Source organism: Larus michahellis, chromosome 24 (assembly GCF_964199755.1).
Source record: "Larus michahellis chromosome 24, bLarMic1.1, whole genome shotgun sequence".
NCBI lineage: Eukaryota > Metazoa > Chordata > Aves > Charadriiformes > Laridae > Larus > Larus michahellis.
Window position 1 is genome coordinate 1,613,623 of NC_133919.1, and position 16,714 is coordinate 1,630,336.

General features: G+C 56.5%; 3 protein-coding genes across 3 annotated transcripts; 1 reads left to right on the top strand and 2 right to left on the bottom strand.

The window, feature by feature from the left end:
- Positions 1 to 442: 442 nt before the first annotated feature.
- LOC141734518 (claw keratin-like) lies at positions 443 to 877 on the top strand. Its single transcript, XM_074566366.1, has one exon. The coding sequence runs from the start codon at positions 443 to 445 to the stop codon at positions 875 to 877; it is 435 nt and encodes a 144-aa protein (XP_074422467.1).
- Positions 878 to 3,129: 2,252 nt separating this feature from the next.
- On the bottom strand, positions 3,130 to 3,564 carry LOC141734522 (claw keratin-like). Its single transcript, XM_074566369.1, has one exon. The coding sequence runs from the start codon at positions 3,562 to 3,564 to the stop codon at positions 3,130 to 3,132; it is 435 nt and encodes a 144-aa protein (XP_074422470.1).
- A 4,571-nt stretch (positions 3,565 to 8,135) lies between these two features.
- Positions 8,136 to 8,570, bottom strand: LOC141734519 (claw keratin-like). The gene has a single exon (XM_074566367.1). It carries the CDS (start codon positions 8,568 to 8,570, stop codon positions 8,136 to 8,138), a length of 435 nt encoding a protein of 144 aa, XP_074422468.1.
- Between the last annotated feature and the right edge of the window lie 8,144 nt (positions 8,571 to 16,714).

Here is a 16,714-nt window from a genome sequence, read left to right on the forward strand (position 1 = left end):
TCTTTCCTTCCTCAGCAGTGGCTTTCTCAAGGCATCTTTCCTGTGTGTTCTACCACGCTTTCATAGTGCAGAGTTAGGACATGATGGGACTGTTTCAGAGCTATGGAAAGGATGGAAATATAAAACTTGCAGGTATGATGCCCTGAGTACACCAATGCACTCGAGTCCTTTGGGAGCTTGGTGATTTTCCATCTGCTTTGGAGGAGGGAGTTTTTCCTCTCTCCTGTGGGCAAGTCAAGTCCAGGGAACGTGAAGGGAGCAAAGGTTTTACAGCAGCATTTTAACTCTGGAACGTATTTTTGCTCTGCCCACCTGAGATGATGCAGAGCGTGTCCTGGGACACAGGTTCCAAGTGTGAGAGAGCCAGGAGGGGTTTGGGATGAGGCCTTGCACTGAGCCATAGCTCTGCCTTGTCTTGCAGCTTCACCTCCTGAACCGAAGGATGTCCTGCTCCAGCCTGTGCGTCCCTTCCTGTGGGGTGGCCGCCCCGGCCCCGCTGGCTGACACCGCCAACGAGCCCTGCGTGCGCCAGTGCCCCGACTCCACGGTGGTGATCCAGCCCCCGGCCTCGGTGGTCACCTTCCCCGGGCCCATCCTCAGCTCCTTCCCGCAGTACAGCGTTGTTGGCTCAGCGGGAGCCCCTGCCGTTGCAGGGGGCTACGGCGGCACTTTTGGAGGCCGTGGTGGTTATGGAGGCCTTGGGGGCTATGGGGGCTATGGAGGCTACGGGCTTTCTGGGGGCTATGGAGGCTATGGGCTTTCTGGGGGCTACGGAGGCTATGGGCTTTCTGGGGGCTACGGAGGCTTTGGGAGCTGCGGATATGGTGGCTGGCGCCGTGGCCACAGGTACCTCAGTGGCAACTGCGGGCCCTGCTAAGCTCCACACTGGGTCGGGCCACAGACGAAGGAGAGCTCCGTAAAAGCCCCTGGCATATCTCAACATGGCACTCAAGGGAAAAACATCCCTTTGGCATTGCTGGGCTCCAGAGCTCTGATGTCTCGCACCTGCTTGCTGCCCAGCTCTACCTTCCTCTTGCCCTGCTCGAGGATCCTTTCAAGAGTGGTTGCCCCCTTAATGGCAGAGACTCACTCTTGGTGCCTGCTCCTGCAGCATGGCTGATGCTCGGTTGAGCTCTGCCCAGTGCCACAAGACAGGGCAAGACCCTGGCCACGACTCGGCTCTTCTCCCAACTCCCTCCTCCCAACTCCCTCCTCCCCTGCAACTCCAATAAAAGCTGTCTTGCATCGCAATGTTGACTCATGGTATTTCTTGATCCTTCCTTCTTTTTCCTCACTTCCCCCAAACATCGGGGCATCTCAGTCTGGGCTGTTTGAATCTCCCAGGGTGGTGCCCTTGGAGCCTTTGGGCACTTTGCTCAGTGTGTTACAGGTGAAGATGATGGTCCCAGCGGGGTCTTGTAGAGCACATCCCACTGAGCTTCCTCTGGTCTCCCACCAGCAATGAACACAATACGCTCCCAAAGCCCACTTCAAACATGTGGAAGTGCCACAGGTGTCTTGCAGCAGCTCTTCCAAATCCTCTGCAGAACCAGCATGCCTGGCATCACCTCCTTTTATTGGCTTGTTAGTGGTCACATCTGTAAGTCCAGGGAAATGTAGAGACAACCACTGCATGTAGAGGACTGCTGTCACGTGCTGGCCATGCCCTTGTGTCTAGCTTGATTTGGAGGCCACTGGGAAGGGGCGGGAGAGACACAACCAAGTTTCCTCTTAGAGACATGAAATGGCCATGGGTATCCAGTGACATGAAGGACTAAGCTCTTTGAGCAGGAGGTTGGACTGCCCACCCTCCTGAGGTCCCTCCCTTCCCCAAGTATCTGCTGATCTTTTGATCCTGGCACTGCAAGGTGGTCTTGGGCAGAGACAGTTCCAGCCAGAGGCATCAGGAACGGCAGTGTGGCAGCATGTTGGTCACTGCTGGTGAGCTCAGGAAAAGATGGGTCATCCATCCCCATATCTACCCAGCTTCCCCTGCAATGACTCTCGGCCATCTGCTGTCTCCTGGCTCATGTGATGTCCCCTATGTATCCTCTGACGGCACGGTGCTGGAATGGCATTCTGGTGACCCTGTCACGGTCCTGCGGATTTTTGCTTTGGGGGATGTGGCAGTGTGGGCTACTTTTTTGTCTGGTGTGTGAAGAAGCAAAGCGCCAGTAAAATCTGGTCCAGAGCCCTGGTCTGTGGGAAGCTCTGCTGTCATTGCTGGGCAGAGGCGTGTCCTCAGGCTGCTGGTGGGAATTCTGGGAAGAGCTTCTGCTCAAGCAGTGTGGGAAGAGAGGACCAAAAGTGCTCCAGGGAGCAGTGGGAGATGGAGGAATAACAGGAAAAGGGCGTGAAGGATGCATGAATGTGGAGAGGATGGAGACAAGGCAGCTGGGGAGGTGCTGGGGGTTGCTCTCCATTTCCCTTAACGACCTGTGGCCTCCCAAATGACTCTGACCTGGACTTTTGCCCTTGGGGTGGTTCCATTGGTGTCCCAATCCCCACAGCCCTGGTGCAGCCGGGAGGAAAGACAGAGCAGGGAAAGAGAAAGAAGCTTTTGTAGAGGGAGATGAGAACTGTCCTGCTCTGGGTGAACCTCCGGCAGAGGGACGTTATGCCCAAGGGCAGGCAGGAGGAAGCCAGGCAGCTCTCGCACATGCTCCTAACAAGGCCACGGGTGGGAGCTGGCTGGGACACTCCTGGGAGCCCGTGGTGTCACTTGGGGTATTGGGTATGGGGGAAGGACCAAATAAAATCAAAGCTCAACATTGCGATGCAAGACAGCTTTTATTGCAGTTCCAGGGGAGGAGGGAGTTGGGAGAAGAGCAGGGCCCGTGCCAAGGGCAGACACATCTCCTGCCAGTGGGCAGAACGACAGCGAGTAGCAGCCATGCTGCAGGAGCAGGTAGCCAGCAAGGGGCTGTGTCTTCACGGGGCAACGAGTCCCGGAGAGATGCTGAGGTGGGGCAGGAGGGAGGGAGAGTTGAGCCCCAAGCAGGCACCAGATGTCCACGTTCTGCAGATCAGCAATGCCAAAGGGATGTCCTTCCTTCAGGTGTCATGTCACGATGTGCCAGGGTATTTTCCAAAGCTCTCCCTTGACTTTGGCCAGACACGGTGTGGGGCTCAGCAGGGCCCGCAGTTGCCACTGAGGTACCTGTGGCCACGGCGCCAGCCACCATATCCACAGCTCCCAAAGCCTCCGTAGCCCCCAGAAAGCCCATAGCCTCCGTAGCCCCCAGAAAGCCCATAGCCTCCGTAGCCCCCAGAAAGCCCGTAGCCTCCATAGCCCCCATAGCCCCCAAGGCCTCCATAACCACCACGGCCTCCAAAAGTGCCGCCGTAGCCCCCTGCAACGGCAGGGGCTCCCGCTGAGCCAACAATGCTGTACTGCGGGAAGGAGCTGAGGATGGGCCCGGGGAAGGTGACCACCGAGGCCGGGGGCTGGATCACCACCGTGGAGTCGGGGCACTGGCGCACGCAGGGCTCGTTGGCGGTGTCAGCCAGCGGGGCCGGGGCGGCCACCCCACAGGAAGGGATGCACAGGCTGGCGCAGGACATCTTTCAGGCAGGCAAGGAGTCCTGGAAAAGACGCCAGGGATTAGGCAAGGGTGTGGGAAAGGGGCTGCATCAAGGGAGGCAGGGAGAGATCCCCAAGAGGCTTCCAGGAGCTGGACTTACCCTGTTGATCAGGAGAGTCAAGTGGAGGAAGGTGGATAGAGGGCTGTGAAGCCCTCAGCTCTTTTATACATGTCCCAGGCTGCCCGGGGCATCGGCCAAGGGGCGGTGGCAGAAGCCCCAGCTAATCGTGAAATCCAGAGGACAAGCTTCCTGACACTGATTTCATGTGATGCGAGAAAATTATATAGCTCTCTAATTGGGAAAATGGCATGCTAGTGTTCCCTGACGAAAGAACAGGCGATGGGAGTGACCATGATAGGCCATTACCTGTAAGACAAGATGCTGCTCTAGCACCCATAAATGTAAACATTTCTCTAATCCCCATTTTGCCTATATTGAAGAGTCCTGGGCATCTTGCAGAAGTTTACTGTGTTCAACCACGTCATACCCAGCAGCAGCCCAGCCACGCGCCCAGAGTCAGTGGTGCCCAGCGTGCCTGTGGCTGCGGGGAGCGCGGCCACGTGCAGCCGGGTGCTCTGTGGGTGCTCGGCCAGCATCTCCTGGCACAGTCCTCAGTGCCCAGCTGAGTAATCCAGTCCCGCCGGAGATGGGTTGAGGAGGACCACACTCACAGATATGTGGCCAAGGAAGCTGAGAGTGTCCTAGTCCCACCCTTCCTGCCCTCCCGCACCCCTGTGCATGTCCCCCTTCACACGCCGCCTTGCTGTCTGATCTCACTGCTCCCTACCCACGTCTGTGTTGAGCCCCTGCATGTTTGGGTCTTCACCCCACGCAGCAAAGTGTGCCCCCGTTTCTTTGCATGGCTGTTAATCAGGGAACCCCAAACACACCCTGTCAAGCAAGGGCATGGAGATGGCCAAGGCTTAGGGATGCTTGTCACCTGTTGCCCTAAAAGGCCCCCAGCCCTCATGAGCACTGGGAGATGGTGGGCATTTAGGAGTCATTCGGAGCACGTGGAATGGCTTCTTCCTTTGCCCAACCTCCCAGTGCCTCAGTTTACCAGCTTGTAAAAGGGAGGTAATGACAGGCGTGATGGCTGTGCACAGGATTGCAACGCGCTTCTGCAAGATGCTCAGGACTCTTCGACATAAGTAAAGTGTGGGGGGATTAGGGACAGATCGGGGTTTATTGGTGATGCCAGGTCAGCTACAACAGCAATTTGTCTTTCATGTAATGATGTGTCAGTGAGGAGGCATATAATTTTCTCGCATCACATGAAATCAGTGTCAGGAAGCTGGTCCGCTGGATATCATGACTAGCTGGGGTTCCAGCCACCACCTCTTGTCCGACGCCCCGGGCAGTCTGGGACATGTATAAAAGAGCTGAGGGCTTCATAGCCCTCTATCCACCTTCCTCCGCTTGACTCTCCTGATCATCGTGGTAAGTCCAAGTCTTACCTGCGTCTTTCCTTCCTCAGCAGTGGCTTTCTCAAGGCATCTTTCCTGTGTGTTCTACCACGCTTTCATAGTGCAGAGTTAGGACATGATGGGACTGTTTCAGAGCTATGGAAAGGATGGAAATATAAAACTTGCAGGTATGATGCCCTGAGTACACCAATGCACTCGAGTCCTTTGGGAGCTTGGTGATTTTCCATCTGCTTTGGAGGAGGGAGTTTTTCCTCTCTCCTGTGGGCAAGTCAAGTCCAGGGAACGTGAAGGGAGCAAAGGTTTTACAGCAGCATTTTAACTCTGGAACGTATTTTTGCTCTGCCCACCTGAGATGATGCAGAGCGTGTCCTGGGACACAGGTTCCAAGTGTGAGAGAGCCAGGAGGGGTTTGGGATGAGGCCTTGCACTGAGCCATAGCTCTGCCTTGTCTTGCAGCTTCACCTCCTGAACCGAAGGATGTCCTGCTCCAGCCTGTGCGTCCCTTCCTGTGGGGTGGCTGTCCCGGCCCCGCTGGCTGACACCGCCAACGAGCCCTGCGTGCGCCAGTGCCCCGACTCCACGGTGGTGATCCAGCCCCCGGCCTCGGTGGTCACCTTCCCCGGGCCCATCCTCAGCTCCTTCCCGCAGTACAGCGTTGTTGGCTCAGCGGGAGCCCCTGGCGTTGCAGGGGGCTACGGCGGCACTTTTGGAGGCCGTGGTGGTTATGGAGGCCTTGGGGGCTATGGGGGCTATGGAGGCTACGGGCTTTCTGGGGGCTACGGAGGCTATGGGCTTTCTGGGGGCTACGGAGGCTTTGGGAGCTGCGGATATGGTGGCTGGCGCCGTGGCCACAGGTACCTCAGTGGCAACTGCGGGCCCTGCTAAGCCCCACACTGGGTCCGGCCACAGACGAAGGAGAGCTCCGTAAAAGCCCCTGGCATATCTCAACATGGCACTCAAGGGAAAAACATCCCTTTGGCATTGCTGGGCTCCAGAGCTCTGATGTCTCGCACCTGCTTGCTGCCCAGCTCTACCTTCCTCTTGCCCTGCTCGAGGATCCTTTCAAGAGTGGTTGCCCCCTTAATGGCAGAGACTCACTCTTGGTGCCTGCTCCTGCAGCATGGCTGATGCTCGGTTGAGCTCTGCCCAGTGCCACAAGACAGGGCAAGACCCTGGCCACGACTCGGCTCTTCTCCCAACTCCCTCCTCCCCTGCAACTCCAATAAAAGCTGTCTTGCATCGCAATGTTGACTCATGGTATTTCTTGATCCTTCCTTCTTTTTCCTCACTTCCCCCAAACATCGGGGCATCTCAGTCTGGGCTGTTTGAATCTCCCAGGGTGGTGCCCTTGGAGCCTTTGGGCACTTTGCTCAGTGTGTTACAGGTGAAGATGATGGTCCCAGCGGGGTCTTGTAGAGCACATCCCACTGAGCTTCCTCTGGTCTCCCACCAGCAATGAACACAATACGCTCCCAAAGCCCACTTCAAACATGTGGAAGTGCCACAGGTGTCTTGCAGCAGCTCTTCCAAATCCTCTGCAGAACCAGCATGCCTGGCATCACCTCCTTTTATTGGCTTGTTAGTGGTCACATCTGTAAGTCCAGGGAAATGTAGAGACAACCACTGCATGTAGAGGACTGCTGTCACGTGCTGGCCATGCCCTTGTGTCTAGCTTGATTTGGAGGCCACTGGGAAGGGGCGGGAGAGACACAACCAAGTTTCCTCTTAGAGACATGAAATGGCCATGGGTATCCAGTGACATGAAGGACTAAGCTCTTTGAGCAGGAGGTTGGACTGCCCACCCTCCTGAGGTCCCTCCCTTCCCCAAGTATCTGCTGATCTTTTGATCCTGGCACTGCAAGGTGGTCTTGGGCAGAGACAGTTCCAGCCAGAGGCATCAGGAACGGCAGTGTGGCAGCATGTTGGTCTCTGCTGGTGAGCTCAGGAAAAGATGGGTCATCCATCCCCATATCTACCCAGCTTCCCCTGCAATGACTCTCGGCCATCTGCTGTCTCCTGGCTCATGTGATGTCCCCTATGTATCCTCTGACGGCACGGTGCTGGAATGGCATTCTGGTGACCCTGTCACGGTCCTGCGGAGTTTTGCTTTGGGGGATGTGGCAGTGTGGGCTACTTTTTTGTCTGGTGTGTGAAGAAGCAAAGCGCCAGTAAAATCTGGTCCAGAGCCCTGGTCTGTGGGAAGCTCTGCTGTCATTGCTGGGCAGAGGCGTGTCCTCAGGCTGCTGGTGGGAATTCTGGGAAGAGCTTCTGCTCAAGCAGTGTGGGAAGAGAGGACCAAAAGTGCTCCAGGGAGCAGTGGGAGATGGAGGAATAACAGGAAAAGGGCGTGAAGGATGCATGAATGTGGAGAGGATGGAGACAAGGCAGCTGGGGAGGTGCTGGGGGTTGCTCTCCATTTCCCTTAACGACCTGTGGCCTCCCAAATGACTCTGACCTGGACTTTTGCCCTTGGGGTGGTTCCATTGGTGTCCCAATCCCCACAGCCCTGGTGCAGCCGGGAGGAAAGACAGAGCAGGGAAAGAGAAAGAAGCTTTTGTAGAGGGAGATGAGAACTGTCCTGCTCTGGGTGAACCTCCGGCAGAGGGACGTTATGCCCAAGGGCAGGCAGGAGGAAGCCAGGCAGCTCTCGCACATGCTCCTAACAAGGCCACGGGTGGGAGCTGGCTGGGACACTCCTGGGAGCCCGTGGTGTCACTTGGGGTATTGGGTATGGGGGAAGGACCAAATAAAATCAAAGCTCAACATTGCGATGCAAGACAGCTTTTATTGCAGTTCCAGGGGAGGAGGGAGTTGGGAGAAGAGCAGGGCCCGTGCCAAGGGCAGACACATCTCCTGCCAGTGGGCAGAACGACAGCGAGTAGCAGCCATGCTGCAGGAGCAGGTAGCCAGCAAGGGGCTGTGTCTTCACGGGGCAACGAGTCCCGGAGAGATGCTGAGGTGGGGCAGGAGGGAGGGAGAGTTGAGCCCCAAGCAGGCACCAGATGTCCACGTTCTGCAGATCAGCAATGCCAAAGGGATGTCCTTCCTTCAGGTGTCATGTCACGATGTGCCAGGGTATTTTCCAAAGCTCTCCCTTGACTTTGGCCAGACACGGTGTGGGGCTCAGCAGGGCCCGCAGTTGCCACTGAGGTACCTGTGGCCACGGCGCCAGCCACCATATCCGCAGCTCCCAAAGCCTCCGTAGCCCCCAGAAAGCCCATAGCCTCCGTAGCCCCCAGAAAGCCCATAGCCTCCGTAGCCCCCAGAAAGCCCGTAGCCTCCATAGCCCCCATAGCCCCCAAGGCCTCCATAACCACCACGGCCTCCAAAAGTGCCGCCGTAGCCCCCTGCAACGGCAGGGGCTCCCGCTGAGCCAACAACGCTGTACTGCGGGAAGGAGCTGAGGATGGGCCCGGGGAAGGTGACCACCGAGGCCGGGGGCTGGATCACCACCGTGGAGTCGGGGCACTGGCGCACGCAGGGCTCGTTGGCGGTGTCAGCCAGCGGGGCCGGGGCGGCCACCCCACAGGAAGGGACGCACAGGCTGGAGCAGGACATCCTTCGGTTCAGGAGGTGAAGCTGCAAGACAAGGCAGAGCTATGGCTCAGTGCAAGGCCTCATCCCAAACCCCTCCTGGCTCTCTCACACTTGGAACCTGTGTCCCAGGACACGCTCTGCATCATCTCAGGTGGGCAGAGCAAAAATACGTTCCAGAGTTAAAATGCTGCTGTAAAACCTTTGCTCCCTTCACGTTCCCTGGACTTGACTTGCCCACAGGAGAGAGGAAAAACTCCCTCCTCCAAAGCAGATGGAAAATCACCAAGCTCCCAAAGGACTCGAGTGCATTGGTGTACTCAGGGCATCATACCTGCAAGTTTTATATTTCCATCCTTTCCATAGCTCTGAAACAGTCCCATCATGTCCTAACTCTGCACTATGAAAGCATGGTAGAACACACAGGAAAGATGCCTTGAGAAAGCCACTGCTGAGGAAGGAAAGACGCAGGTAAGACTTGGACTTACCACGATGATCAGGAGAGTCAAGCGGAGGAAGGTGGATAGAGGGCTATGAAGCCCTCAGCTCTTTTATACATGTCCCAGACTGCCCGGGGCGTCGGACAAGAGGTGGTGGCTGGAACCCCAGCTAGTCATGATATCCAGCGGACCAGCTTCCTGACACTGATTTCATGTGATGCGAGAAAATTATATGCCTCCTCACTGACACATCATTACATGAAAGACAAATTGCTGTTGTAGCTGACCTGGCATCACCAATAAACCCCGATCTGTCCCTAATCCCCCCACACTTTACTTATGTCAAAGAGTCCTGAGCATCTTGCAGAAGCGCGTTGCAATCCTGTGCACAGCCATCACGCCTGTCATTACCTCCCTTTTACAAGCTGGTAAACTGAGGCACTGGGAGGTTGGGCAAAGGAAGAAGCCATTCCACGTGCTCCGAATGACTCCTAAATGCCCACCATCTCCCAGTGCTCATGAGGGCTGGGGGCCTTTTAGGGCAACAGGTGACAAGCATCCCTAAGCCTTGGCCATCTCCATGCCCTTGCTTGACAGGGTGTGTTTGGGGTTCCCTGATTAACAGCCATGCAAAGAAACGGGGGCACACTTTGCTGCGTGGGGTGAAGACCCAAACATGCAGGGGCTCAACACAGACGTGGGTAGGGAGCAGTGAGATCAGACAGCAAGGCGGCGTGTGAAGGGGGACATGCACAGGGGTGCGGGAGGGCAGGAAGGGTGGGACTAGGACACTCTCAGCTTCCTTGGCCACATATCTGTGAGTGTGGTCCTCCTCAACCCATCTCCGGCGGGACTGGATTACTCAGCTGGGCACTGAGGACTGTGCCAGGAGATGCTGGCCGAGCACCCACAGAGCACCCGGCTGCACGTGGCCGCGCTCCCCGCAGCCACAGGCACGCTGGGCACCACTGACTCTGGGCGCGTGGCTGGGCTGCTGCTGGGTATGACGTGGTTGAACACAGTAAACTTCTGCAAGATGCCCAGGACTCTTCAATATAGGCAAAATGGGGATTAGAGAAATGTTTACATTTATGGGTGCTAGAGCAGCATCTTGTCTTACAGGTAATGGCCTATCATGGTCACTCCCATCGCCTGTTCTTTCGTCAGGGAACACTAGCATGCCATTTTCCCAATTAGAGAGCTATATAATTTTCTCGCATCACATGAAATCAGTGTCAGGAAGCTTGTCCTCTGGATTTCACGATTAGCTGGGGCTTCTGCCACCGCCCCTTGGCCGATGCCCCGGGCAGCCTGGGACATGTATAAAAGAGCTGAGGGCTTCACAGCCCTCTATCCACCTTCCTCCACTTGACTCTCCTGATCAACAGGGTAAGTCCAGCTCCTGGAAGCCTCTTGGGGATCTCTCCCTGCCTCCCTTGATGCAGCCCCTTTCCCACACCCTTGCCTAATCCCTGGCGTCTTTTCCAGGACTCCTTGCCTGCCTGAAAGATGTCCTGCGCCAGCCTGTGCATCCCTTCCTGTGGGGTGGCCGCCCCGGCCCCGCTGGCTGACACCGCCAACGAGCCCTGCGTGCGCCAGTGCCCCGACTCCACGGTGGTGATCCAGCCCCCGGCCTCGGTGGTCACCTTCCCCGGGCCCATCCTCAGCTCCTTCCCGCAGTACAGCATTGTTGGCTCAGCGGGAGCCCCTGGCGTTGCAGGGGGCTACGGCGGCACTTTTGGAGGCCGTGGTGGTTATGGAGGCCTTGGGGGCTATGGGGGCTATGGAGGCTACGGGCTTTCTGGGGGCTACGGAGGCTATGGGCTTTCTGGGGGCTACGGAGGCTATGGGCTTTCTGGGGGCTACGGAGGCTTTGGGAGCTGTGGATATGGTGGCTGGCGCCGTGGCCACAGGTACCTCAGTGGCAACTGCGGGCCCTGCTGAGCCCCACACCGTGTCTGGCCAAAGTCAAGGGAGAGCTTTGGAAAATACCCTGGCACATCGTGACATGACACCTGAAGGAAGGACATCCCTTTGGCATTGCTGATCTGCAGAACGTGGACATCTGGTGCCTGCTTGGGGCTCAACTCTCCCTCCCTCCTGCCCCACCTCAGCATCTCTCCGGGACTCGTTGCCCCGTGAAGACACAGCCCCTTGCTGGCTACCTGCTCCTGCAGCATGGCTGCTACTCGCTGTCGTTCTGCCCACTGGCAGGAGATGTGTCTGCCCTTGGCACGGGCCCTGCTCTTCTCCCAACTCCCTCCTCCCCTGGAACTGCAATAAAAGCTGTCTTGCATCGCAATGTTGAGCTTTGATTTTATTTGGTCCTTCCCCCATACCCAATACCCCAAGTGACACCACGGGCTCCCAGGAGTGTCCCAGCCAGCTCCCACCCGTGGCCTTGTTAGGAGCATGTGCGAGAGCTGCCTGGCTTCCTCCTGCCTGCCCTTGGGCATAACGTCCCTCTGCCGGAGGTTCACCCAGAGCAGGACAGTTCTCATCTCCCTCTACAAAAGCTTCTTTCTCTTTCCCTGCTCTGTCTTTCCTCCCGGCTGCACCAGGGCTGTGGGGATTGGGACACCAATGGAACCACCCCAAGGGCAAAAGTCCAGGTCAGAGTCATTTGGGAGGCCACAGGTCGTTAAGGGAAATGGAGAGCAACCCCCAGCACCTCCCCAGCTGCCTTGTCTCCATCCTCTCCACATTCATGCATCCTTCACGCCCTTTTCCTGTTATTCCTCCATCTCCCACTGCTCCCTGGAGCACTTTTGGTCCTCTCTTCCCACACTGCTTGAGCAGAAGCTCTTCCCAGAATTCCCACCAGCAGCCTGAGGACACGCCTCTGCCCAGCAATGACAGCAGAGCTTCCCACAGACCAGGGCTCTGGACCAGATTTTACTGGCGCTTTGCTTCTTCACACACCAGACAAAAAAGTAGCCCACACTGCCACATCCCCCAAAGCAAAAATCCGCAGGACCGTGACAGGGTCACCAGAATGCCATTCCAGCACCGTGCCGTCAGAGGATACATAGGGGACATCACATGAGCCAGGAGACAGCAGATGGCCGAGAGTCATTGCAGGGGAAGCTGGGTAGATATGGGGATGGATGACCCATCTTTTCCTGAGCTCACCAGCAGTGACCAACATGCTGCCACACTGCCGTTCCTGATGCCTCTGGCTGGAACTGTCTCTGCCCAAGACCACCTTGCAGTGCCAGGATCAAAAGATCAGCAGATACTTGGGGAAGGGAGGGACCTCAGGAGGGTGGGCAGTCCAACCTCCTGCTCAAAGAGCTTAGTCCTTCATGTCACTGGATACCCATGGCCATTTCATGTCTCTAAGAGGAAACTTGGTTGTGTCTCTCCCGCCCCTTCCCAGTGGCCTCCAAATCAAGCTAGACACAAGGGCATGGCCAGCACGTGACAGCAGTCCTCTACATGCAGTGGTTGTCTCTACATTTCCCTGGACTTACAGATGTGACCACTAACAAGCCAATAAAAGGAGGTGATGCCAGGCATGCTGGTTCTGCAGAGGATTTGGAAGAGCTGCTGCAAGACACCTGTGGCACTTCCACATGTTTGAAGTGGGCTTTGGGAGCGTATTGTGTTCATTGCTGGTGGGAGACCAGAGGAAGCTCAGTGGGATGTGCTCTACAAGACCCCGCTGGGACCATCATCTTCACCTGTAACACACTGAGCAAAGTGCCCAAAGGCTCCAAGGGCACCACCCTGGGAGATTCAAACAGCCCAGACTGAGATGCCCCGATGTTTGGGGGAAGTGAGGAAAAAGAAGGAAGGATCAAGAAATACCATGAGTCAACATTGCGATGCAAGACAGCTTTTATTGGAGTTGCAGGGGAGGAGGGAGTTGGGAGAAGAGCCGAGTCGTGGCCAGGGTCTTGCCCTGTCTTGTGGCACTGGGCAGAGCTCAACCGAGCATCAGCCATGCTGCAGGAGCAGGCACCAAGAGTGAGTCTCTGCCATTAAGGGGGCAACCACTCTTGAAAGGATCCTCGAGCAGGGCAAGAGGAAGGTAGAGCTGGGCAGCAAGCAGGTGCGAGACATCAGAGCTCTGGAGCCCAGCAATGCCAAAGGGATGTTTTTCCCTTGAGTGCCATGTTGAGATATGCCAGGGGCTTTTACGGAGCTCTCCTTCGTCTGTGGCCCGACCCAGTGTGGAGCTTAGCAGGGCCCGCAGTTGCCACTGAGGTACCTGTGGCCACGGCGCCAGCCACCATATCCGCAGCTCCCAAAGCCTCCGTAGCCCCCAGAAAGCCCATAGCCTCCGTAGCCCCCAGAAAGCCCATAGCCTCCATAGCCCCCAGAAAGCCCGTAGCCTCCATAACCCCCATAGCCCCCAAGGCCTCCATAACCACCACGGCCTCCAAAAGTGCCGCCGTAGCCCCCTGCAACGCCAGGGGCTCCCGCTGAGCCAACAACGCTGTACTGCGGGAAGGAGCTGAGGATGGGCCCGGGGAAGGTGACCACCGAGGCCGGGGGCTGGATCACCACCGTGGAGTCGGGGCACTGGCGCACGCAGGGCTCGTTGGCGGTGTCAGCCAGCGGGGCCGGGGCGGCCACCCCACAGGAAGGGACGCACAGGCTGGCGCAGGACATCTTTCAGGCAGGCAAGGAGTCCTGGAAAAGACGCCAGGGATTAGGTAAGGGTGCGGGGAAGGGGCTGCATCAAGGGAGGCAGGGAGAGATCCCCAAGAGGCTTCCAGGAGCTGGACTTACCCTGTTGATCAGGAGAGTCAAGTGGAGGAAGGTGGATAGAGGGCCGTGAAGTCCTCAGCTCTTTTATACATGTCCCAGGCTGCCCGGGGCATCGGCCAAGGGGCGGTGGCAGAAGCCCCAGCTAGTCACGAAATCCAGAGGACAAGCTTCATGACACAGATTGTGATGCGGGACAATTAAACCCCTCTTCATTGAGGACAATGCCCTGCTATTGTGCCCTGGAGAAGAAAGAGGTGATGGGAGGGACAGACTATGACACAACATTACATGAAAGTCAGGGCGCTGATGTGGCTGAACTCATGGCACCAATTAACTCTGATCTGTCCATAATCCTTCACTTTGCTGACGTAGAAGGATTTTTGGGCATCTTGCAGAAGATTGCTGTGCCCAACCACGCCAGACTCAGCAGAAGCCCAGCCATGTGCTCATAGCCAGCAGTGCCCAGTGTGCTTGTGGGGAGCATGGCCACGTGCAGTCTGGTGCTCTGTGGGTGCTTGGCCAGAATGTCCCAGCACAGCCCTGAGTGCCCAGCTGAGTAATCAAGCATCTCCACAGAGGGCTCAGGGAGGACCATGCCTAGAGACACGTGGCTGAACAGCTGAGACTGTCTTGGCCCTGTTCTTGCCCTCCTGCTCCTCCGTGCATGGCTCCACACATTTAGCTCTCCAGTGTCTAATCCCATTGCCCTCCCACCCATGTCGGTGCCAGCGCCGTTTATAGATGAAGCTTCATCCCACATGGGATCCATCTCCCCTGCTCTTTGCAGGACTGTCAAGTAAATTGGGGAGCTAGAAATCACCCAGTCATGCAGTGGCAGTAAAATGTGCAAGGCTTAGGGATGCCCCTTGCACCCGGTACTACAATCTCCCCGGCCCTTGTGTCCTGGTTTGAGGCCCCAGCATGTGGCCATAGTTTATCTTTGGGAGCTGCCCTGAGTGGGTGGGATGGCTTCTTCCTTTGCCCAACCTCCCAGTGCCTCAGTTTACCAGCTTGTAAAAGGGATGTAATGACAGGCGTGATGGCTGTGCATCAGACAGCAAAGCACTTCTGCAAGACGCCCAAGACTTTTGCACATAAGCAAAGTAAGGGGATTAGGGACAGATCAGGGTTTATTGATGATGCCAGGTCAGCTACAGCAGCCCCTTGTCTTTCATGTAATATGTCATGATCTGTCCCTCCCATTACCTGTTTGCTCTCCAGGGCATGTTTGCTCACTGGTAGACCAAATTAGGATGGATGTAATTGTTGCAAATCACAATTTGTTTCATGAAGCTTGTCCTCTGGATTTCATGATTAGCTAGGGCTTCTGCCACTGCCCCCTGGCAGATGCCCCGGGCAGTCTGGGACATGTATAAAAGAGCTGAGGGCTTCATAGCCCTCTATCCACCTTCCTCCGCTTGACTCTCCTGATCGTCGTGGTAAGTCCAAGTCTTACCTGCGTCTTTCCTTCCTCAGCAGTGGCTTTCTCAAGGCATCTTTCCTGTGTGTTCTACCACGCTTTCATAGTGCAGAGTTAGGACATGATGGGACTGTTTCAGAGCTATGGAAAGGATGGAAATATAAAACTTGCAGGTATGATGCCCTGAGTACACCAATGCACTCGAGTCCTTTGGGAGCTTGGTGATTTTCCATCTGCTTTGGAGGAGGGAGTTTTTCCTCTCTCCTGTGGGCAAGTCAAGTCCAGGGAACGTGAAGGGAGCAAAGGTTTTACAGCAGCATTTTAACTCTGGAACGTATTTTTGCTCTGCCCACCTGAGATGATGCAGAGCATGTCCTGGGACACAGGTTCCAAGTGTGAGAGAGCCAGGAGGGGTTTGGGATGAGGCCTTGCACTGAGCCATAGCTCTGCCTTGTCTTGCAGCTTCACCTCCTGAACCGAAGGATGTCCTGCTCCAGCCTGTGCGTCCCTTCCTGTGGGGTGGCCGCCCCGGCCCCGCTGGCTGACACCGCCAACGAGCCCTGCGTGCGCCAGTGCCCCGACTCCACGGTGGTGATCCAGCCCCCGGCCTCGGTGGTCACCTTCCCCGGGCCCATCCTCAGCTCCTTCCCGCAGTACAGCGTTGTTGGCTCAGCGGGAGCCCCTGGCGTTGCAGGGGGCTACGGCGGCACTTTTGGAAGCCGTGGTGGTTATGGAGGCCTTGGGGGCTATGGGGGCTATGGAGGCTACGGGCTTTCTGGGGGCTACGGAGGCTATGGGCTTTCTGGGGGCTACGGAGGCTTTGGGAGCTGCGGATATGGTGGCTGGCGCAGTGGCCACAGGTACCTCAGTGGCAACTGCGGGCCCTGCTAAGCCCCAAATATCCATGGAGTTCAGCGCTGCATCTGCCCTCAGTCCCCACAGGCAGCACCTCTTGTCTTCCACCACCAGATGCAGAACAAAGCTGTCAGCCCTTCTTTAGGCTGTGGCAAAGCAGCGACTTGAACTTGATGGTCCTTGCTTGTTTGCACAGAGTAACCTTGCAGTTCTCCAGCTGGCGACTTTAGCGTTTCCAGCACTGCCTCCAAAAGCTCCCCTCCATCTGCCGTACAACGAAGCTGTACTTGTCCTCGGATGAGTCTCCTCTGCTCTGCCCGACTCTGAGACCCCCAACCTGCGATAGGAGGGGGAATCTCTGGCGTGGGGCCCTGGGTTGTGCCTCGCTGCAGCCTTATGATTTTGCTGTTTCCAATTAATTGTTTCTGTGTTGTTTTGTTTCCCGCCGTTACAGTCTGTTGCATTTTCCATCCCAATTAAAGAATCTGCATTGCAGCAACAATTTTTTTTGGTCTGAATTTGTTCTTCACTGTGGCTGGAATTATGTCAAGAGCGGAGCAATGATGTGAAATCTCAGATGGAATCATAGAATCCTGTAGGTTGGAAGAGACCTTTAAGATCATTGAATCCAACCGTTAACCCAGCACTGTCAATTTACCACTAACCCGTGTCCCTCAGCACCACGTCTAACCGGCTTTTAAATACCTCCAGGGATGGTGATTCCACCACTGCCCTGG

Bases quoted from the DNA above. Each gene is read 5' to 3' on its own strand.
- LOC141734518 (XM_074566366.1), top strand. From the start codon at position 443: ATGTCCTGCTCCAGCCTGTGCGTCCCTTCCTGTGGGGTGGCCGCCCCG.
- LOC141734519 (XM_074566367.1), bottom strand. From the start codon at position 8,570: ATGTCCTGCTCCAGCCTGTGCGTCCCTTCCTGTGGGGTGGCCGCCCCG.
- LOC141734522 (XM_074566369.1), bottom strand. From the start codon at position 3,564: ATGTCCTGCGCCAGCCTGTGCATCCCTTCCTGTGGGGTGGCCGCCCCG.